Source organism: Lactuca serriola, chromosome 5 (assembly GCF_051521515.1).
Source record: "Lactuca serriola cultivar US96UC23 chromosome 5, Lser_US96UC23_V15, whole genome shotgun sequence".
NCBI lineage: Eukaryota > Viridiplantae > Streptophyta > Magnoliopsida > Asterales > Asteraceae > Lactuca > Lactuca serriola.
The window spans coordinates 76,933,601-76,955,555 of record NC_136412.1 but is presented as its reverse complement, the minus strand read 5'-3'; the positions used below and the strand labels follow the sequence as shown (position 1 = coordinate 76,955,555).

General features: G+C 34.5%; 4 protein-coding genes across 4 annotated transcripts; 1 reads left to right on the top strand and 3 right to left on the bottom strand.

Annotated features, from left to right (window-relative positions):
* The first annotated feature begins 1,871 nt into the window (after positions 1-1,871).
* Positions 1,872-3,836, top strand: LOC145052655 (uncharacterized). Its single transcript, XM_079000512.1, has 4 exons — positions 1,872-2,270; positions 2,891-3,007; positions 3,115-3,185; positions 3,376-3,836. Exons 1-4 carry the CDS (start codon positions 2,064-2,066, stop codon positions 3,689-3,691), a joined length of 711 nt encoding a protein of 236 aa, XP_078856638.1. The 5' UTR covers positions 1,872-2,063; the 3' UTR covers positions 3,692-3,836.
* A 112-nt stretch (positions 3,837-3,948) lies between these two features.
* LOC145052653 (ultraviolet-B receptor UVR8-like) lies at positions 3,949-6,612 on the bottom strand. Its single transcript, XM_079000511.1, has 5 exons — positions 6,415-6,612; positions 6,136-6,306; positions 5,722-5,757; positions 5,348-5,448; positions 3,949-5,277 (listed from the first exon to the last, which is right to left on the bottom strand). The coding sequence occupies exons 1-5, from the start codon at positions 6,506-6,508 to the stop codon at positions 4,087-4,089; spliced, it is 1,593 nt and encodes a 530-aa protein (XP_078856637.1). The 5' UTR covers positions 6,509-6,612; the 3' UTR covers positions 3,949-4,086.
* A 2,378-nt stretch (positions 6,613-8,990) lies between these two features.
* LOC145052652 (uncharacterized) lies at positions 8,991-9,937 on the bottom strand. The gene has a single exon (XM_079000510.1). It carries the CDS (start codon positions 9,858-9,860, stop codon positions 9,120-9,122), a length of 741 nt encoding a protein of 246 aa, XP_078856636.1. The 5' UTR covers positions 9,861-9,937; the 3' UTR covers positions 8,991-9,119.
* Positions 9,938-13,906: 3,969 nt separating this feature from the next.
* On the bottom strand, positions 13,907-14,820 carry LOC145050569 (uncharacterized). The gene has a single exon (XM_078998795.1). The coding sequence runs from the start codon at positions 14,783-14,785 to the stop codon at positions 14,030-14,032; it is 756 nt and encodes a 251-aa protein (XP_078854921.1). The 5' UTR covers positions 14,786-14,820; the 3' UTR covers positions 13,907-14,029.
* Between the last annotated feature and the right edge of the window lie 7,135 nt (positions 14,821-21,955).

The window sequence follows — 21,955 nt, the reverse complement described above, 5'->3', positions numbered from 1 at the left end:
GTTGAGTTGATGGGTTGGGTCGATTTTTGCTAGCTTTAGTGAAAACTTATAATCTTTTGTGTATATTTTTCAATTTCGACACGTCTGCATGTCTTGCCAAAATGTCACATCATCATAACTGACACGTCATCACGCCACATCTGTAGACAACTAGGTTGAACGATCAAGTAGTCAGAATTATAACAAATTGGGAATGCAGTGTCTAATTTGAGACAAAAAAGTAAAAGTGTCAAAATCGAATTTTCATGTAAACTTAGTGACTTTTGTGGTATTTCATTAGGAAATCTTTAAAAAAAAACTCATTATATTTTAGCTCTATTGACAAAAAAAGTCAACCTACACCCCACTTTTTTTTTTTTTTTTTTTTTTTTTTTTTTTTAAACCTTTGAAACCGATGAACACTTGCAAAACAACCATTGTACTTGGTTAGCGTCAGTTTTAAGGATTAAATTGTAAAAAAAAGGATAACTTTTCATTAATAAAGTTAAAGTTAAACGACTTTTCTAGAGATTTTCTTTTTTATATATACTTTATTTATTGAAAACATAAAATCAAGAAACCATCTACATCCCTTTCACTAAAAAATGTCACATTTTTTTATTAACAAACACAATAATGATAATTTATATATCATTTTTTGGGATTTTTTATGATTCTCTTTAATAAATATCATTACTACACTCATAAAGATATCATCTAAATACAATTCTAAAATAGAGCTCCATGATATACATGGCTTAAAAATGAACTCCTTCCGATAAATCAACAAAAGTCCTATTAATTGCATTTAACATGTGTTTTTATAATTATTGTAGCTCTTATATTAAGGTTATTGTCATAAAAGCCTTCATACTTACATGAAATGTAAGGTTATGTCCTAAGTCCAAATTTGTGTTCATAAACGTCTCACATTTAGGTAAGTTTTGTCATTTTGGGCTTTTTATCAGGTTGTAAAGAGAAAGAACAGTAGGTGAACGATGGTTATGATGGTGGGTCGGAGATGAAGAATACAGAAGGTAGGTCATAGATGGTGCTGATAGGGGCTACCGATGTTTTATGGTGAAGATGGTGTTGTTGGCAAAAGGGTGGTGGTGGTGATGTGTAAATATGAGGGCTTTTATGACATTGATGACCAGTTAAGAGGGTGCAAAACCTAATAAAAAAAGTTAAAATGTATTTTTTTTGACAAATATGACATTGATGAAAATAAAAAAAGACTTTTGTTTATTTGTCGTAAGAAATGCGTTTCTAAGTTACATAACATGTATAATGAAGCTCTATTTAGGAATAACAACCTCTTATAAATTTTTATTTTCTGAGTTGTCGTTCGATTGTAAAAATATCTTCCGTAAGTTGTAGTTTTATGATAAATGTTTTACACCTAAAACCTAAAACAATAAAGTAACATTTAGCCTAGAAATACACTTCTTGCAATAAATCAACAAAGTCTTCGTAAGTTATATAAGATATAAGTGATATCTTTATGATTGTAGTAATAATGTTTATTAAAGAAAATCACAAAAAATTCTAAAAACGATATATAAATTATAAATATTGTGTTTTTTAATAAAAGTTATTATTATTTTAATTTTTTTATAAATAAATGTAAGTTTTCTTCAAATACATTTAGTATATATAAAAAATCTCCACATAATTCCTAAACTTTAACCTTATTTACGATTTTTTTTTAAACCCTTAAAACCGGCACTAGCGTTTTAATGGTCAAATTGAAAATAAATAAATAAATAAATACTAGTAACTTTTTTTTAGGTAAAACCCAAATATAATGATTTTTTTTTATTCGGATTTTCTTTAAAAAGAAAAACAACCGAAGTGGTAAAAACTAGACAGATCTTCAGCGAATCACCTTTTTCACCTTTCTATCAACACCCCACCACCCTTTCTCTCCACAGGTTCGTAACTTCTAAACGATCAGATTATACACATCAAAATAGCATGAGAGAGAGACAGAGAACGAGATCTCGCATTCAATAATTTAACGATCCAGACCATAGCGAAGTTTAGGTTTTGATCAGATCAGAAGAGGTTAATTTCCGATCAAAATGTCCACAGAAAGAAACTATAATCTGGTTAAGATGAAATCCAGTAGCGGAATTCGAGATGGATCATCAGCTAAAACTAAATTCGATCCATCTGTTATCAAGAACAAAGTTGTTAGTGGAAGCTCAACCAAGCAATCGATTGATTCAAAGCATAAATTTTCGTCCACAACCACAACCACAACCACATCAAATGTTTCTAAAATTGAGGTAAAATTCTTTGTTGTTATATGAGTCTGATTAGGTTTTGTTTATCGTCGGTTGAGCTGTACCTAGAAATGAATAATAATCTATTACTGGGCTAACTGGATGTTTGAAATTGAAATTAATCAAACAATTTATGTTATCGTTAGTAGACTCGATCGAATTGCAATTGTAAATCTGTCGATTCTATCAATCGGAAACGTCGACCCCAATTTGATTCCCTTCATCTCACAAATAAAGAAATAAAAGGATAAGAATGTTTTGTTATCCTGATCTGATTAATCTTCAACTTCTTGGAAGAAATCTTAACAATTGTGGTGGAATTAACATATGTGGAGAATAATTCAAGAACTAATTGTTGTCGGCTGAATGTTTGGTAAAAAGATTATGAAAACCGATTATCCAGATACGTAACCTCACCTAAATTAAACGATTATCAAACTATCTGATGCTGGTTCTTCAATTTGCAATGCTCAACTTGAAAATTCACATCCAAATCATAGTGGATCTTGGTTTTTTGTATGTTATACTTCGGATTTTGGGTTATTTTACTCGATTAATATCTCCATAGCTTTGAATTTTTTCTTTTGCATGTTGATTGACTCTGTCCTTTTGTCATTCTGAAGGCTAAAGGAAAATCAATTCTGAGTTCTTCAAAGACCAAAACAACTACAAAGACAGTTAAATCAAGAGAGAAGAAAGTTTACTCCTTGCCTGGCCAAAAGTATGATGTTCCAGAAGAGGTACACAAACTTTTCTTCTTTTCATCATTTTCATAATACAAATCATTTGTTAAACGCTAAAAATGTTTTATTCTGTTATGATTATTGTAATACCTGATGTTTAACAGCGAGAACCTCTAAGGATCTTTTATGAGTCATTGTCTAAACAAATACCTTCAAGCGAAATGGCAGAGTTTTGGTGAGTTCTGTTCATAAATACTTTCTACTTTATACATGAAGATGTTTTTCTCTGTATTTAATAAACCGACTGAATATGAGTAAATGACCATTTTACCCTTTTAACAATCAACAAACAGTGTTCATGTCGCGATAAAATTTGTAAAAAGAAACAGCCACCATGATTTATTTATTGCATCTGGGATATGCAGGATGATGGAACATGGGATGTTGTCACCCGAAAGGGCAAAAAAGGCATATGAGAAAAAGCAGAGGAGGCAAAAGGAAATACGAATGGGAACTCCAGTGAAATCTCAGCCACCACCACCGCCAAGTAGACCGGAGACTTCAAAGAAGCCACAACCATTTTCACCGCCCAACAGAGGCGGAGAAAGTTCAAAAAAGCTGCTGCCACCGCCACAACCTGTTTCAAAAAATGGGGATGCGAAAGCAAATAAACGAATTTTGGAAGATAGTAGTGAAGATGATGATGATTTCGTGTTGAGCCACAAAAGAAGGAAAGGGTAAAATGGTAAAAACATGTAGTGTTGATGTCAACCGTATCTTTATAGATTGGTTATAACTTTAACCATGTGTTGTTTGTAATGTCTAAAATAGAATAACTTAATTTGATATTCAATAATAAATCATAAAAAAAACCATTTCATTGGAAGTTGGCCATGAGATAAAAAAAAAAAAAACCATTTCATTGTAAATCTGTTACAGGGACCCACACTATATGATATAAGGTAGGAAAACTTGATGTTCGGTGTGACATTAAGAAATTGCAAGTAAAATAATACATTTAACATATATATTTTTTGAAATGAAGGGTCTTTTAACACTTCTAACTAGAAATTACTTGTAAAGGTCGACATAAAAGTATAAAATATACATAAACCTGCAAAAATTTCACACACGATTTACCTACCACTACTCCCCGATGATCCGATATACTCTTTAATCATCTCCTTAACTTTATCCTTCATAATCTTATCCTCAACACCCTCGAGCATATTCCTATAAAACATCTTCAAACGCACAAGCTTCCCTTTATCACAAGATTCCAACATATCCTCCCACTCTTTCCCAACATCAAACGACCCTAATTCCTTAAACGATATCGGTATATCCTTATCTCCCTCAAAAACCTTCCCAAATAGCAAACCATATAAAAACCCCGCATAACGCTCCATCACCAAACCCCTAGACTTAACCCTCTCCATCTCTTCCATCACCGCCCCTAATCTCTCCACACCATCATCCTTAACCACCGTTTCCTCCTCGTCTCGTGGCCCCTGTGGGGGCCATGAGACAACCCTAGGGGTAAAATGGTCATTTTCATGACCATTTCCAAGAATCCCATTTTTCCCTCGCCCCCATGACCAAATCTTGTAGCCACTTTCGGCTACAAGAACAGTATGGGCCGCCCCGCAAGCTACTTGAACGGGGTCAGGGAAATTCGGGCCGTTGATCAAACGAGGAGTGAGCGCATCTCCACCGTCGGATTCAGTAAAAGTAGCTTCTGGGCATAACCCGAGCCCGTTTTCCATACCCCACGACCAAATTTCACCCGATGATGAAACTAGACTCGTGTGGAACAAACCACACGCGACCGAAACAAAACGAGAATTCTCGGGCAGCCCGATCACCATTTCCGGGTACATTGACCTTTTCGTGGTTCCCTGACCGAGCTGCCCGTTATCACCAAGACCGAAAGTCCAACATACGCTTTTCTGTGTAACGCTTTCGGTCTTTTTGTAAGTGAGTACACAAGTATGAAATGCTCCACATGCTATTTCATAAGGTGCCAATGGAGAATCCGGGCAGAACTTTTCGACTATTTGAGGGTTTGGGCTTGTTTCCGTGTGCCCGAGGCCTAGCTGCCCGTGATTGTTATTGCCCCATGTATAGCATACTAGAATACCATCTTCATTTTTGGCTAATGCCACGATGTGTTCGCTTCCACACGCGACCTTCACGACAGTGTGACCAGGGAAGTTAATGGATATTGGGGTAGGTGTTTGTTGTTCCGGGCAGCTGCCCCACATCCAAAGTGTCCCGAGGTTATCGATTGCTAGTGACATCATGCCTCCCGCTTTTACCGAAGAAATCTGGGTAGAAAAGTAAATTACTGACATAATTTATTAAATAGGAATAAGAGAAGGGTATTTTAGTCCACACCTTAAGTTCCTTCTCATTCTCGGTTGCCGATCCATCTGTCATGGGCATTTTCACCAAACATGGAACAATAGAATTCTCTCCATCAAAACCAAGTTGACCATCTGCCTCATTGTCAAGGATATAAATTACTAATATGTCCTATGGTCTACATTGGACCATTTGTTACATGACTGGAAAAGCATTCTAGGAATATTTTTCGTGATGAGGATGAGGAGGGCATTCTCGTCTTTTGCACATACAAGAGATCGAGAGCAAGTTTCTGTCCCATCTTGTTCTACCTTTTTGGGTGGAACAAGAAAAATTGCAATTTTTGTCACATTAATCCAAATTACAAAACCTGTCATGTCATGTCATGTCATAATTCGAAAGGATACAAGCATTGTAGCCCCAGCCCCAAACTGAACCATCATCTGAGATAAATGTTGGAAAATTAGAGAAAGAAAATGTTAGGCCACGTTTTCAGAATTTGTATATTAGATTTCAGATATTATATTGCAATGACCTTATTTGCTAGGGTTAAATGCAATTAACTAGCAATGCACTTTCATATATTTGTATTTTACAGCATCCTACTTCAGCAAACCATATATGCGAATTGTAACAATGTTGGCATCATGTAGCAATGATGATGCAACAACCATAGTATATTAGGAACAACATATCAGTTCATGCTCCAATTTCAGAATCTTGGAAAATATCTAGGGCAATTAGTAAAATTGATTAATCGAAATCCACTAAATAATTGGATTAACTGATATTTGGGGAAAAGGTAGGGATGGAAATATTACCAGCAAGAGCTAGACTGTGATAAGCACCGGCAGATATTCCAACAATTTTGACCTTATCTCTCTTATCCGTCAAACTGAATTCAATTTTCACCGGAAAAAACTGATCAACCTCCGAACCATTGCCGAGCCGGCCGAAGGTTCCTCTGCCCCATGAATATACATCACCATCAGCTTCATACAACAAAATTAAAAAGCCGAAAAGCTTCCATTAGCTCGAAACTTGTATTGTGGTGGTGGTGCCAATTAATAGATGATAAGTACTGGATAAGATTTTATTACCGGTGAGAGCAAGAGTGTGAGCTTCTCCGGCGGCAATTGCGATTACTTTCCGAGATAGATTGCCGGAATCCACGTATGTTCTTGCTTCTGCCATCGTCTCTCTATTTTGGTAATTAGAATTTACAACTCCCTCGCGAATCGCGATAGATAAAAATTGCCACAAGTATGTTCCATTAGGATTACTATTAATATCAATTACACCCCCTATTTATTTTCTAACACCACCAATCTATAAACACATCATTACTCTATAAACTTTTAGAAGGTGTCTATCTTAACCGATTTTTTTTTTTTTTTTTTTTTTTTTTTAATCAAGTGTTTCATGGAGATTAATCTCATTATAAAAGTATTTTATAAGATGATGCATATAGTGGTTTTCGTGCCAGAATTATAGACTTATAGTCCTCATTATATAAACTAGATTGTAGTGATAAAGTGAAATCACAAAGTTGATCTTCATGAGATCTTGTACATATTATAAGTTATAAGTTATAACCCCCTTTTATCTTGCAAATGCGTTTTATGGTGGTGCAAGACAAATCAAACATAGAGTTATGTTACTAATTCAACAACGATTAGAAAAGACTGTTGCTAGCTTTAATTTAGTATCGTCCTTATTAGCAACTATACGATTAGAAAAGATTGTTGCTAGCTTTAATTTAGTATCGTCCTTAGTAGCAACTAGAGATGAGCATATTAACAAAAAAAACTAACCAAAATCAACTTAACAATAACTATATTACAAAAGGTGACGTGGTTTCTATTTTTGATTAACCAAATATATATGGTTCGGTTATTGTTTTCATCCAAAACCGAACCGAACCAATAATATTAATGAATGTTTTTAATATAATATAATATTAAATATGTATTATGTAATTATATTTAGCAAGGCCGGTCCTAAAGAATTAAATATCCTGAAGGGCTCACGAAGAACTAAAGAAAATGGGCTCTTATTGTTATTATAAGTTTTGATTTTTAAATAAAAATATATAATAAAAAAATAGGTTCATGTGCAGCTGCCCACTTTGCCCCCTTCCCCCCATGATATTTGGAATCGGAAATTTAGAAGGAAATTATTTGAAATTAAATGGGATAAGAAATCTTCTATCATATAATGTTATAAACACTGAATTTTTTTATATAACAATATACTTTATGTTTTTCAGTTTTTATAGCAAAATATTTTTATTTTTATCTCATTTTTTTACCATTATCATTTACCAATATTAACCATTAACCATAACCATTAATCTATAAAAGCGTTAATCAAAACCAATATCAACCAATACTCACTGGCTACCAAAATACATTAACCACTTATGATAGATATGGTTTACTTTTAGTTTTCTTACACACCAAGGCCATCTCCAATGAGAGTTTAGTGGGGAGTTTAATCCCATTAAACTCAAAATTCCTATTGTGAGAAATGAGTAGGATTCAATAGAATGGGAAGTTCAATCGCTATTGAACTCTATACTCTCTCTCCTCACACACACAAACATACACACACACACACACACACACACACACACATATATATATATATATATATATATATAATTTAATATTTTAAAATTTTAATTGTAGCTTTTAATTTATATTTTCATGCTAATTAATTTTTTAAAAAAATAACAATAAAAAGAAAATTATAAATAATGTGGCAATCTATTAAATTGTATAGAGTTTAATGAAGTATAAAGTTTAATGAGTAAAGTTGTATAATGAATGAAATGTACATGTATCGATCCATTGAACTTATATGAGTTCAGTACATTGGAGATGGTCTAACACACATAAATTTTACACACATAACCGATTAAAGGAAACATTTGACCCCTTAAACTTGTATAAAAACAACATTTGGTCCCCGAACCTTGTAACTATATAAATTTTACATTTTTAAGATGTGTTTGAAAATGGGTTTCATTCTCACCATGTTTAGGTTTTCTTGCATTGTTTACACCACAAAATAAACAATTTGTTTTGATCAGTGTTTTAAATATCGGCCTAGACGGCCGCCTAGATGTTAGGCGGTCTGCAACTGATTACGATTAGGGGTGTTTGGCGGAAATTGATCAATATCGGTCAAACTCAGGCTAGGCGGTCCTCGGCGGTCCTCAGCGGTCCTTGGCGGGAAGATTTTAAAAAATTTAAAATTTCAGATATTACACCAAAATTTTCAAAACTTCAAATTTTTAAATTTTTTAATATTCAAATTTTCAAATATTATACCAAATATTTCAAAATTTCAAAGTTTAAACATTTTAAATCTTCAAATACAATTTTTTTCTTAGGATATATTAAGTTTTAAAATAGTTTTATTAGTAATTTATGGTCCCCGATTAATCCTCCGATTAATCCCCACCAAACCGATTAATCGCTTGACCCTAGTCGACCACCGAGCTACTGTTTGACAACAACGGAAATAATTACCAAACAGATGTGTTGATTGGAATTGTTTATGGTTCGCTAGGCATAATGAGTTAAAGTCATATTTTATCAAGGTTTCAAAACTATCATAAACATATTAATAAACCCACGTCCGATTAAAAATTGCACTAGACAGACACAGATAGGTTCAGAGTTGTCAATATTAATAACAATAGATGTACGTATTTACATGTTAAATCAATCCCATGAATTCTAAACAAATTGAACAAGAAAAGAAAAGAAAAAAAAATGAGAGAAATTAACATTAGTCTCTAATTAATTAAATTCACCCCACAATAATCTTCACCCTGTTGATCGTTTTCATCTTCGCTAACATACGCCGACAGGTTAATATACTTCTCCTGTTCAGCTCGATCTCTCCACCTTGCTCGACATATCACACAACACGTTGATCTTCTCCTACTACTCCTCTTCCACGCCATGAAACAATCTTCATGAATCGGATTCTTACAAGTGGCACACGCCACCAGTTTCCGATCACCTCTCCCCATCTCCTCCAGACACACCGGACAATTCGAACCCTCTTCTGCCACCACCGGCGGCCGTTTCCCATCCGGGTTGGTGGCGGCACGGTGAAGATACATTTCCTGGAAGCGTTGTCGGATGGCTACACCGGCAACGGCATCTGCAGAGACGGGAGCTGAGAGGAGGCGGGTGAGTTGGCAAGGATGGAGGTTTCGGCGCCATAAACAAGGGTCGTCGAGGGAGATGGAGAGGATGCGGATGTAAACGAAGAGGATGTGTTTGCATGGGGTGGTCCGGTCTGGGCATGTGCAGGATGGAGCGGCGGAAAGGGTGACTGTGTAGACGTTTCCGGTGGCGCCTAAGATGAAGAAGTCGTTGTTAGAGCGGTGGAGGAGACGGAGACGGTGTTCTAGTGCACGGAGGACTCGTTCTGTGAGAGGCTCAGGTGGGTATTGTGTGTAGTCTGCTGGCGGCGGTGGCGGTGGTGTTGGTGGTGCGGCGGAGGTGGAGGGATGTGCAGGTTCCATTTTTTTTTGGGTTTTCTTGTGGGGAAATGGTGTGGTGGTGGGGGTATTGTAGGTGATGTAGAGATTCTTAGAGGAGACGTGAGGGGGAGGTAAGGGCGTAAGTTAACGGGATAAGTTACCGGTTGCCTCGTTAAAATGAGGTTTAGGTTGTCCGTAAGGCAAGTCAACATGTACAAGAAGGGACTTCAAGGGGAGTTTGACTTATAAATAAAAGACTATTCATTGATTCATAATATAAATCGAAATTTCTTGAAAATTAGAAGGAAAATTTTCAATTTGTAAGGCAAATAGTTAATATGTTTAACTTATTCCGAATAAACAAATAAAATGAAATAAAATATACAAATACAAAATATTATTTTTAGATTTACAAATTATAAAGGAATAAGAAAGTTAGATAAATGACACAAAATATTTAAAATACCAAAAGTGTCTTTTGTAATATGAAAAGAATGTTTGGTTTAAAATCATGACCCTTATTAATGTAATTGACTACTTGTAATTGTTGAATTTGGTTTAGAGTCTATATAGGTATAACATTATGTGGCTTTTATTTTAAAAATTAAAAAAAAAAACATAAATTGACATGTAGATATTATTTATTTAAAAAATACCACAAAATGACAAGTGTCAAAACTCATGAGAGATTGATATGTGGCAAAAAAAACTTTCATTTATTAAGAAGGATTCATTAAAATAAAAATAATAATAATAATAATAATAAACTCACCATTTTGCATTGATATAGGCTAATATGAGATTCAATCCCCATTGAACTCTACCTTTTTTTCTCTTCTATATTATATTCAATTTAATTCTATTAAACTCATATTCAACTCCAAATTGTGGATGCCCTTAAGCATTACACTGTTAATTAAGTTAGCATATATTGGTCTTCACCCCTATGTATTGCTTCATACGTTTTAGACATTCACTTAACCAAAAAAACTAGTAATATCAACTTTGAACACAAAATCAGAAGAAAAACCCGACTTTCTCGGTAGTGTAAAGTTGTAAAGGCACTAAGACTAAGCGGAGTTGAAGTGCCAAGAGAAGTCGCCAACGTCGCCAGCATACATGGAACACCGCCCCTAGCTCTCGCTAGGGGGCTCGCCATTGATGAGTCGTCAGTGTATTAGCGAGATGAAAGAGAAAGCTTCTTTGGCTGTGATTGGATGCATGGGGTTCCAGCTTTTGAACATATGCGGAATAAAAAAAACATTTTTAATATATATATATATATATATATATATATATATATATATATATATATATATATATATATTCCAATTTTGACAGTTGGGAGGTGTGGAAGCTTCAATTTTTGTTGATAAGATTTTCGTTGCTTACTGGGTGCGTTTTAACAGGAAAAGAATTGGGGAAGAAGATAAAGAATTTACATATTTTGCCCCCAAAGTTTCAGTAGCTTGTTATCTTTTGTCCTAAAGTTTAAACAATTTGGTATTTTTTGTCCTAAAGCATAAACCTTTTTATTTAGTATTATGTTTTAAATTAGTGTAGCCTTTTTTCTTTAAGTATTAAGGGTTTTTATTTAAAAAAAATAGGATTTTTTTAATATTAAATGTTTATGTATTAATAAATATAATTTAATTAAATTTGATAAAGAAAATAAAAAAAAAAAAGAATGCTATGAGTGTTACCACTCCCTTTTGAAATGCTAAGAATCATATGTTAAGACAAAAAAAATGATGTGACACTCAAAAAATTGACATGACAAGGTGTTAAAAGTGTTACCACTTCCTTTAGCCTAAGGAAGAAGTCGAGAAAAAGAACTAAAATTTTGAAATAAAACTCCCGTTGCCTCGTCTTCTTCGGTTCTATTGACTCTTGGAATTAGGCATGCAAGACGCATTTACCAAGAAATTTAAGGTGTTCTTTTCTTTTTTCCCACTCGGCTTTTGGCTTCCCAAACCTCAAATGGTGTCTTTGTTAGGAAATATGTCTTGGGCCTAAATGAAATGCATACCCAAAAGAATAAACAAAGTTGATGCCTTGGGCCAGTCCTGATTAATATGTGGTACATGTCATTTGAGATTGTCCTATGTCTTGTAAAATGTAAATGACATTTTGTTCATGTTGTATTTTGTATTACTTCCAATATGAAAGAAAAAAAAAAGCATGGCTCACTAGATATTTAGATGTCCAATCATTATTCAATGTGCATTCTGTGTGGGTCATTCAGACATATTTACTGTTTTCGGGCTATATATAGAAATAATATGGAGAATTAATTAAAGGAATCCTTTCAAAGTCACAACACATTTAAAGAACATTTTTATGTCTAAAAATAATTATATAAAACTATTTTGTCAATTACATGACTAATTATGTTTTTTGTAAGTAATGCTTCATTACCATGTGTTTAGTTTATGTATGATGACACTCGTTGACGATCATTTATATCGTTATAATTACTATGTTGAATATTGTTCAAACTAGTTGGGTAAGTTTCACGTAAACAGCTAGGTACGTTGGGCCGAAATATATGTTATCCGAAAACACACATGTTGGCATCGAAAATATGGACAAACTGTCAATTAGGATTTGATGATATTGGTAACTTGTATTTAATAAACTAACTTTGTATTTTCTGTGAATTGTAAAATATAGACAATATGTCCTAATAGCAGATTGTGTAGTCAAACAAAAGTTGGTCTATATAGAAAAGAAGTTAGTACAATCTCTATATCACCAAAGGGCTTATAGCCTAGCGGTATCAGGTGGTGTCCTCCCTATTTGAGGTTGAGGGTTCAAGTCCCGTTGTGGACATAGGTGGAATAGGTGTTTTTAGCTTACGAGTAGATTAGATTTGCCGGTTCAAAAAAAAGTACAATCTCTATATCAATTAAGAAACACAAGAAGAACGAAAAAATAAAAGACAATCTCTCCGTCATACTATAAAAGACGTTATGTTAATTTGTTAGAATGTCACTGTCAAATTTAGGGATGATAGTCCGATCCGATTAAATAAATCTAAATTGATTTCGATTTTCAAAATATGGACCTAAATATAACAAACTAACCAAATTGCAATTTGTTTTGATTGATTTTTACAATTCGTTTTTTAAGAGGCAATACATTTTAATAAATATATAACTTCAGTATTAGCCCAATCAATAAAAAAAACTTGAGAAAATAGTTTAAATCGTTATGAATTAAAATTTATAAACAACTACAAATTAAGAAAAAATATATTATAATTTTAAATTTTATAGATAATTTTTTTTTGTAAAAAGTAAGTTATAAAGTATTAAATGAGACTTTCTGATATATTAAAAAATTAGTAAATTATTAAAATACTAAAGATATATATTAAAAGTAAATAAAATAAATAAATAAATAAAAATTGTTAGTCGGATATTTTAGACCATCCAGATTTTATTTTATAAACCAAAATCAATCCAAAATCCTAAATAATAATTCGGTTTTTTCGAAGACCAATCCAAAAATCCGAATATCTGCAGCAAATTGTTTAATTATATGATTTTTTTTTATTCAAATAATAAACACGCCTATTCAGATTTGAGTTGTGTGTTTATGTATAATTACATTGTTTAGTTGTTTAGGTACTCTATAATGATACATAGTACATTGTTTAGGTACTTTATAACACCTAAATTGTTTGAGTTGTGTTTAGGTACTCTATAATGATATATTCTTAAACATCTACATACACCACAATCGTTTTTTCTCTTCGACAAGGAAATTATTAGCTCCTTAATAAACAACCTCTTATTCAAAGATTCAAAGGCATGATCCTCTTGTTTCTCGGTTCATACAAACTTAATGGTTGTGTGGTTGTTAATCGAGTAAGATATGAATATAACCTTTAATTTAACCGAGTAGAGACATATTAGAGGAGTCTACCGAATCAAAAGCTCTTAAATAATATATCAAACATTTTAAATCTAACCACCTAAACCCAACTTTTTACAAAACCCGATAAAAAAAAACATATCAATAACAACGTTGGACTTGCTAGCCGAATTAAGTGGGAGTTAACTGCACACTGCATGGTATGCGAGTAGAGTAGTAGATGTTTCTATTTATATTTTGAATTAATCCCATCAATTCCAAACAAATGGACAAGAAATAAATAAAATATGAATGAGAGAAATAAAAAGTCTATCTCTATTTTTTTTATATCTCTAATCATTTACATTCACCCCACTATAATCTACATCCTGTTGACCATGTATGGTGTTTTCATCTGCGCTAACATACGCCGAGAGGTTAATATACCTCTCTCGTTCAGCTGGATCTCTCCATCTTGCACGACATATCACACAACTCGTCAATCTTCTCCTACTGGTCTTCTTCCACGCCATCAAACACTCTTCATGAATCGGATTCTTACAAGTCTCACACGCCACCAGTTTCCGATCCCCTCTGCCCATCTCCTCCAGACACACCGGACAATTTGAACCCTCTTCCACCTGCACCGGGGGTCCCTCCCCATCCGGGTTTGTTGCGGCACGGTGGAGATACAGTTCTTGGTAGCGTTGTCGGATGGCTACACCAGCAACCGCATCTACAGAGACGGGAGCAGAGAGGAGGCGGGTGAGTTGGCAAGGGCGGAGGGTGCGGCGCCATAAACAAGGGTCGTCTAGGGAAACAGAGAGAAGGCGGATGTAGACGAAGAGTATGTGTTTGCATGGGGTGGTACTGTCAGGACATGTGCAGGACGGGGTGGCGGAGAGAGTGACTGTGTAGACATTTCCGGTGGCGCCTAAGATGAAGAAGTCGTTGTTAGAGCGGTGGAGTAGAAGGAGACGGGTTTCAAGTGCACGGAGGACGCGTTCGGTGAGAGGCTCAGGTGGGTATTGGCTGTAGTCGATTGGTGGTGGTGGCTGCGGTGGTGTATCCAAGGTGGATGTGGAGGTGGAGGGATGATCGGAGTCCATTACTGTTTAGTTTTTTTAGGCGGGAAAGGGGTAATGTATAGAGAGATTCTTGGAGGAGACGTGAGGGGGAGGTAAGAGAGTAAGTTAACGGGATAAGTTACCGGTTGTCTTGTTAATATCAGCTTGAGGTTGTCCGTAAGGCAAGTCAACATGTACAAGAGGGGACTCTTAGAGGGGGTTTGAATCAAAATAAAAAAGCCTATAAGGATAACGATTTATTTTATTTTATTTATATTTAATCATTTTTTACATTATATATCATTTTTTTAAAACGGCCGAGATTTTATAAAACCATAGCCTAAAGAGCAAGGCTGGCCAAAAAGAGAACAAAACAAACGGAATTACAAAATAATTTCCATAATTTCCTTTATGTTTAACCCAACCAAAGACCATCGAGAATATATTATCCGCCAACTTCGAAGAGAAAACTCGAGCCTTGTTGAATAGGTTATCATTTGTCGCTTTCCAAACACACCATAGATAACCATAGAGGATAGTCAAAAGAATTTTTCGTATTTTGGGACAATTGTCCCAAATCACAGCAAACTTAAAGATATCGCTCACCCATTGGAAATTTTGCCACAATATTTTACCCAAACTAAAAGTCCACATTAACACATTAGAAGTAGGGGGTGTTCATAACCGGATATCCAAAAATTCGGATATCTGAATTTCGAATATCCGAAATTTCGAATAGTTGATTTTTGGTATCCGATTCCATATCCGAAATTTCGGATACCAAAACGGACTTCCGAAAATTTGAAATTTTGTTCAAATTTGAAAGTTTTTAATGTTAGAAAGACATATTTTTAAATTAGAAAGGCATATGAAGTAATATATGTATTTATTTAAGGGCATTATGAATATGTTTTAGTTATTAACAATCATGTTATAAGACATGTGATTAAAATAACAAATAATGTATAAACTCAAATCAAAATTTTCGGATATTGGATATCCGAATTATCCGAAAACTCTGAAAAACACTACCCAATTCCGATTTCGAAAAATCGGATATCTGAAATTTCGGATATCCGATTTTTCGGATAATTCGGATTCTAAATTTCGGAATTTTGGGTACGGATATTTTAAACACCTCTAATTAGAAGTAAAACAGCAGCCCAATAAAAAATGATCAGTCATGTTACTCCCATCATAGCATAAATGACCAGAGTTGTTGGGAATAGAAATGCCCTTGCGAGAGAGTGCCACCGCCGAAGGGATTCTATTAATGCAAGACCTCCAAACATACCTTCACCGGACCCAACTTTAACCAAACAGTCGAATTCGTCATAGGAATTGTTAACTTTTTGTCAATAAGAACACGTAAATCGTGCAAATAAAAATTCTCGTCATTAGAAAGCTTAGTCGTCCAAAAATCAGGCTCACAATTGAGCGAGATTGAATCTACAAAGTCACCCAGATTTCTAAGCTCTGTAATTGTTGAATATATTCATATTTAATTTTTGTGATAAAAAAGAACTAAATATGAACAAAATTAAAAATTCTTTTGAGAACCAATATTTGTATGAGAACTTAAAATTTTTTATTTTGACCGAATTTTTTCAAAAGCAACATGCCACACACCTTTAAGGTATCGTTTAAGTTACTTGCACCATAATAATAATAAAAAATAATGACTTACTTTTGTAATTAAAGGTAAAGAATGACATTATTGTAAATAACAACACATCAGAACCTAGTTTCACAAACAACTTATCAGATATTGCAACTTAGATCTAAAAGCTAGATCTGTTTCATTTTCTCATAGTTCTAAAAAAATCAACCCCTCCATCCTCTTTCTTATTCTACCACCGATGGTAGGAGCCTCCAGTCGCCGCCGTCGTCGATGTTCGCCTCACCACCGCCTCTCCGGAATCCAAATGCATATTGTCGCTGTTTGCTAGATCTCTAATTTTTGCTCTAGATCCATTGTATCGAACCACCAAAAGAACCACTAGATGTGTTGCTAGCGTCGTCTTCCTCTAACTCCAGATCTCCGATTTATGATGATAACCGCCACCACTGACAACCAAAGAGGTTAGATTTACAATCGCATCAACTCCGGCGACATTTTCTCTGACGACATCACCTTCGTTGTCGTCCTCCATCGTGGTCTCATTTCAACGACTAACCACCTCCTCCGTTTGTTGTCGTCTCCGCTTACGTGATTCCGACCACTTTATTTTGTGTTTTTTGCCCATATCTATTTAGATCTGAATGATTCCGGTGGGTTTTCCTTATCTCGAGTGGTGTTCCCAGTATAGATCTAATCAGATCTACTACCTACACCTTCATATCTATAGCATCCTTCTTTAGATTTGTCATCAGATCGTTGCCACCATTGTTGACCACCGCTACTATTGACGACCGCCACCACTATTGACCTCTTCTCAAGGTGTTTGATGTACAATTACAAATCAGGTTAGATCTTATGTGTTGTGCTTATAGATCTGATATATGTTATGCACACAATATGTTTGATAAATGCTTACTTTATGTTCTCTTCTCTGATATATTATCTGGTAGAAAAGTTTATAAATAATATAACTAGAAACAGTGTGCATAAAAGGTGTTTGATGAAATGCCTTAATGAAATGATTGTGTATTTTAAGTTGTGAATGAGTATCTGAAGTATTTTTAAGTTGATACTTAGTGTGTGAACTAATATTTTTAAGTGGTGTCTTAGTATCTGAACTGTTTTATTAAACTGTGAATAAAAATCATGAACTATTTCATTAAACAATGAATGAGATGCCTAAATGAATCAAAGCATTTGAAGAAATGCCTAAATGAAAAGATTATATACTTTACATTATGAATTAGTGTTTGAACCACTCTTCTAAGCTGTGAAGTTAACGTTTTAATTTCTTATTTTTTGTTTACTTTTGTTAATCATAGTTTCTCTACTATTAAGTTGTGAATTGATGTTTGTTTTCTTATTTTTTATAATATTGGATTCAAATTGTTATTCATAGTTTATGTTTAACAGTTATATTGTGAATTGAATTTAGAATTTGTGTTGTTATGTTGTGAATTAAAGTTGTGATGTTTGTGTTTTAATCTAAGAATTAACTGCATTAAGCTGTGAATTTTCTATCTAAACTATAAATTGATTATATTAAGCCGTCAATTTTATGTATTAAACTGTGAATTTATTGTATTAAGATGTGAATTTTGTGTATTAAACTGTGAATTGACTGTATTTACAGTTTTAAATTGATAATATGGTTGAGAATGCATATTTTTGTGTATTAAATTGTGAATTTATTGCATTCATCTGTGAATTTTGTGGATTAAGCTATGTGTGTGTGTGTGTTTCTTTTTAACTATTAATTAACTGCATTAAGCTATAAATTTTTTGTTTAAACAGAGAATCAACTATAATAAGTTGAGAATTTTGTGTTTAAAATAGTGATTTTCTGTATTAAAATGTGAATTGACTTCATTAAGCGGTGAGTTTTTTGTTTTAAACTGTGAATTGATTATATTAAGTTGTGAATTTTATGTATTAAACTGTGATTTTTGTGTATTAAACCGGGAATTGACTACATTAAAATGTAAATTTTCTATTTAAAATTTGAATTTTTAATGAATTTTTTGTTAAATTATGAATGATTTATGTATTAATGTTTGTATTAATTTCTGGTGAATATATTTATCTTTTAGTTGTATAAATATGTAAAAATGTATTTGTTTTTATAATTGTTTTGCACTAAAATCTGAATAAGTGAATTAATTGGTTTATTAAATTATGAATACAGTATTTAAGCTACCAATCAATGATTTTATATGCATATTTGATTTGGAAGGAATGATTATTGTGACAGTGGCATAGATGGTTGGTGGTGACGTGTGGTAGTTGGTCATGGTGGCGGGCGAGTATGAGTTTTACTTCTTTAAATATGTGAATTATGGTATAATGGATTGTATTATGTCATGTTATGAATTTTATGTATAAAACTAAAAATGGACTGTATTAAATTGTATATTTTATATAAATTTTGTGTGAAAATATGTATGAATGTATGCATGAAAAAATTAAACCGTGTATTAGTGAATTATTATGTTTATTAAACTGTGAATATTTCTTATACACGATATATATATATATATATATATATATATATATATATATATATATATATAAAATAAATCAACAATTTAGAAGAAAAAATGATTTTTTCAAGACATAATTCTATTTTTATAGTAAAATTTTGTATATTTTGGCTGGAAAAATAAAATATATTACCAAGGAAATGGGAGCTACAGTGTTTGTTCGATTAAGTTGTGAATATGGCTACAAAATTGCTACTAAATTTAATGTTGTCCAGAGGGTCATGGAGAGTACCGAAGTGGTACTCAAGACTATAGAGAGGATCTAGCAGGTTCGGAGCACACTTCAGACTGCTCAGAGTCGGCAGAAAAGTTATGCCGACAAGCGTCGTTCAGACCTGGAATTCCAGGTCGGGGATATGGTGCTCCTGAAGGTGTCGCCTTGGAAAGGCGTCATTTGGTTCAGGAAGCGGTGCAAGTTGGGCCCCAAGTATATTTGAACTTTCAGGATTATAGCCCGGGTAGGCAAGATGACATATCGACTGGACCTGCCAGCCGAACTCAGTCAGATTCATAGTACTTTTTCACGTATCCCAGTTACAGAAGTGCCTGGTGGACGACTCGACTGTAGTGCATTTGGAGGATATTTAGGTGGATGATAGTAGGGGTGAGCATAGGCGGGTACCCGCCATATTTGACTGGAACCGGAATCGGAACCGGCGGTTCCTAGAAAGTTGGAACCGGAACCGGAACCGCCGGGTAGCGGTTCCAAAACGGGTACCCGGTTCATTAGTTTTTTAGACTTTTAATATTTTAAAAAACCTATATATTTTGCATACTTACAAAAAAAATAATTATCAATAATATCAAACAAGTCATTCATTAAGCATCAAGAAGTAAGAATCAAACGATAACTGTAGCATAACTCTAAAAAGCATGTGTGACCCATTTAAATAGAAAATTAATCATCCAGACGTACTAACATTTTTTGTGTGCTTACATCAATTTGATGTTAAATTTGAAACGAATTAATTTACATCATAGTAACAATTTAACAATAACAAATCAAACTACTCAATAAGTATTTCATAACTCTGTAAGTTGTTTATATATATATATATATATATATATATATATATATATATATATATATATACATGCCGACGGTTACCCAATGATTAGCGGTTCCAAAAGACTAAGAACCGGAACCGGAGCCGCATAAGGCGGTTCCAAAACTTTGGGAACCTAATTAAGGCAGTTCCGGTTCCTAAAACGAGTACCCTGTTTCGATGCTCAACCCTGGATGACAGTCTCAACTACATTGAGCGGCCAGTGGCGATCCTCAACAGGAAGTCTGTAACATCCCAAAAATACAATCTAAAAATTTCGTTTAAATTTAATAATAAAACCAGAGTCATCGAACATCGTATAAAAATCATATACAGTGTATCTCAAAATTTTGTAACAATTATCAAAATATTAGAGTATAAACATCCCAGGCTGATCAAATGGTGTGTGCACTGCAATCTTCCCGAGCTCCCTCTTTTGAAACTGAGTACCTGAAACCAAAACTGAAACTGTAAGCACAAAGCTTAGTGAGCTCCCCCAAACTACCACATACCATACAATAACATATAAACACATATTGGGCCTTGCCCACTGCATCAAACCGAAGTCCGGAAACTGCATCAAACCGAAGTCCGGAACTAACCAGGGCCTTGCCCTCAGCATCAGACCGAAGTCCGGAAACTGCATCGGACCGAAGTCCGAAACTGACTGGGACCTTGTCCCTTGCATCAGACCGAAGTCTGGAACTAACTGCTTCGGACCCAAATCCGGAACTGACTGGGACCTTGTCCCCTGCATCGGACCGAAGTCCAGAAACTGACCGAGCATAGCATAGCATAAACATATCAACTAGAATGAACACATATACTGCATACTGCATCGGACCGAAGTCCGGAACACATAACACAAAGACATGCTTGAATCACAAAGACATCAAACACACTGAACTACTGCATCGGACCGGAGTATGAAACTACTGCTATCTAGACGGGTCGGCATTATGGTCGTAGACCCATTCCTACTGGAAGGAAAACTCACCTCACACTGTTGAAGTCTCGTAGACACAATCCCAGCTGCTGAATGACAGATTCCCGAACTGTCAACACCAAAATAACACCCAATTAATAATTGGGTTCCACTACATAACTATAAATACATACTTGGGATAATTACTACATTACCCCTAGGTTGGCTTACCCAAGCCCAAGGCCCAATCCATAGGCCTAAAGTCAACTAGGGATCAAGGCCCAACATATGGCCCAACTTTCCAAATTGGGTCCAAACCTCTACATGGACTTCCCTTAAGGCCCAATTGTTTAGTCCAGTCCAACAAGTCTCATTTTAAGGGCTCAATATCATACAACCATCTAGGCCCAAACTATGTCCCATCTATGGCCCAATTTTCCAAATTGGGCCCAATCCTTCATAAAGGCCTTACCCTAAAGCCCAACTAAATATTCTAGTCCATAATCATTCTTGGATGGCCCATTATTGGCCCAATTACCAATACCCAATTGAAGAGCCAAACTCAAGTCCCATGTGACATTAGGGTTTCACATAAAATGACAATTAGGGCTAAGTGTTTCTTAATTAACCCATTAAGAACTTAATCCATTAAGGTAATCCACTAAGGACTTAATCCATAAAGTCCAGTATTGCTTCGATTAATTTCTACCAATGGTTATTATTTAATATTTCGAGTTATTAAATAATTCTTGTGTGTGTCCTGATAAATTCTCAAAGACTAGGGTTTTCTCACTTAGCCCCTTAATGACTTAGTCCATTAAGTCCTTTACTCTACTATATAAGTTATATGGAATAATTGGGCTTAGTACACAATCTAATCCCAATGGCCCAAAAGTGGGTCCAAATAAGTCCAAGGCCTAAATACTCATAATTAGGGTTTTCCACCCAAACATGGCCCAATAGGCCCAAAACCAATCTTTCAGCCCATTAGGGTTTGCTAGTGGGGCACCACCCACTACCACCTTGGGTAGTGGTGGTCAATGGCAGCTTGCGGCGGCGGCCACCACCTCATGGTGGTGG

What these genes read in the sequence shown, in the direction of transcription:
- LOC145052655 (XM_079000512.1), top strand. Translation starts at nt 2,064, where the DNA reads ATGTCCACAGAAAGAAACTATAATCTGGTTAAGATGAAATCCAGTAGC. An exon ending in CAAATGTTTCTAAAATTGAG is followed by an intron (nt 2,271 to 2,890) that starts GTAAAATTCTTT and finishes GTCATTCTGAAG; the next exon opens with GCTAAAGGAAAATCAATTCT. An exon ending in AGTATGATGTTCCAGAAGAG is followed by an intron (nt 3,008 to 3,114) that starts GTACACAAACTT and finishes GATGTTTAACAG; the next exon opens with CGAGAACCTCTAAGGATCTT.
- LOC145052653 (XM_079000511.1), bottom strand. Translation starts at nt 6,508, where the DNA reads ATGGCAGAAGCAAGAACATACGTGGATTCCGGCAATCTATCTCGGAAA. An exon ending in TCACACTCTTGCTCTCACCG is followed by an intron (nt 6,307 to 6,414) that starts GTAATAAAATCT and finishes TGTTGTATGAAG; the next exon opens with CTGATGGTGATGTATATTCA. An exon ending in TCACAGTCTAGCTCTTGCTG is followed by an intron (nt 5,758 to 6,135) that starts GTAATATTTCCA and finishes CATTTATCTCAG; the next exon opens with ATGATGGTTCAGTTTGGGGC.
- LOC145052652 (XM_079000510.1), bottom strand. Translation starts at nt 9,860, where the DNA reads ATGGAACCTGCACATCCCTCCACCTCCGCCGCACCACCAACACCACCG.
- LOC145050569 (XM_078998795.1), bottom strand. Translation starts at nt 14,785, where the DNA reads ATGGACTCCGATCATCCCTCCACCTCCACATCCACCTTGGATACACCA.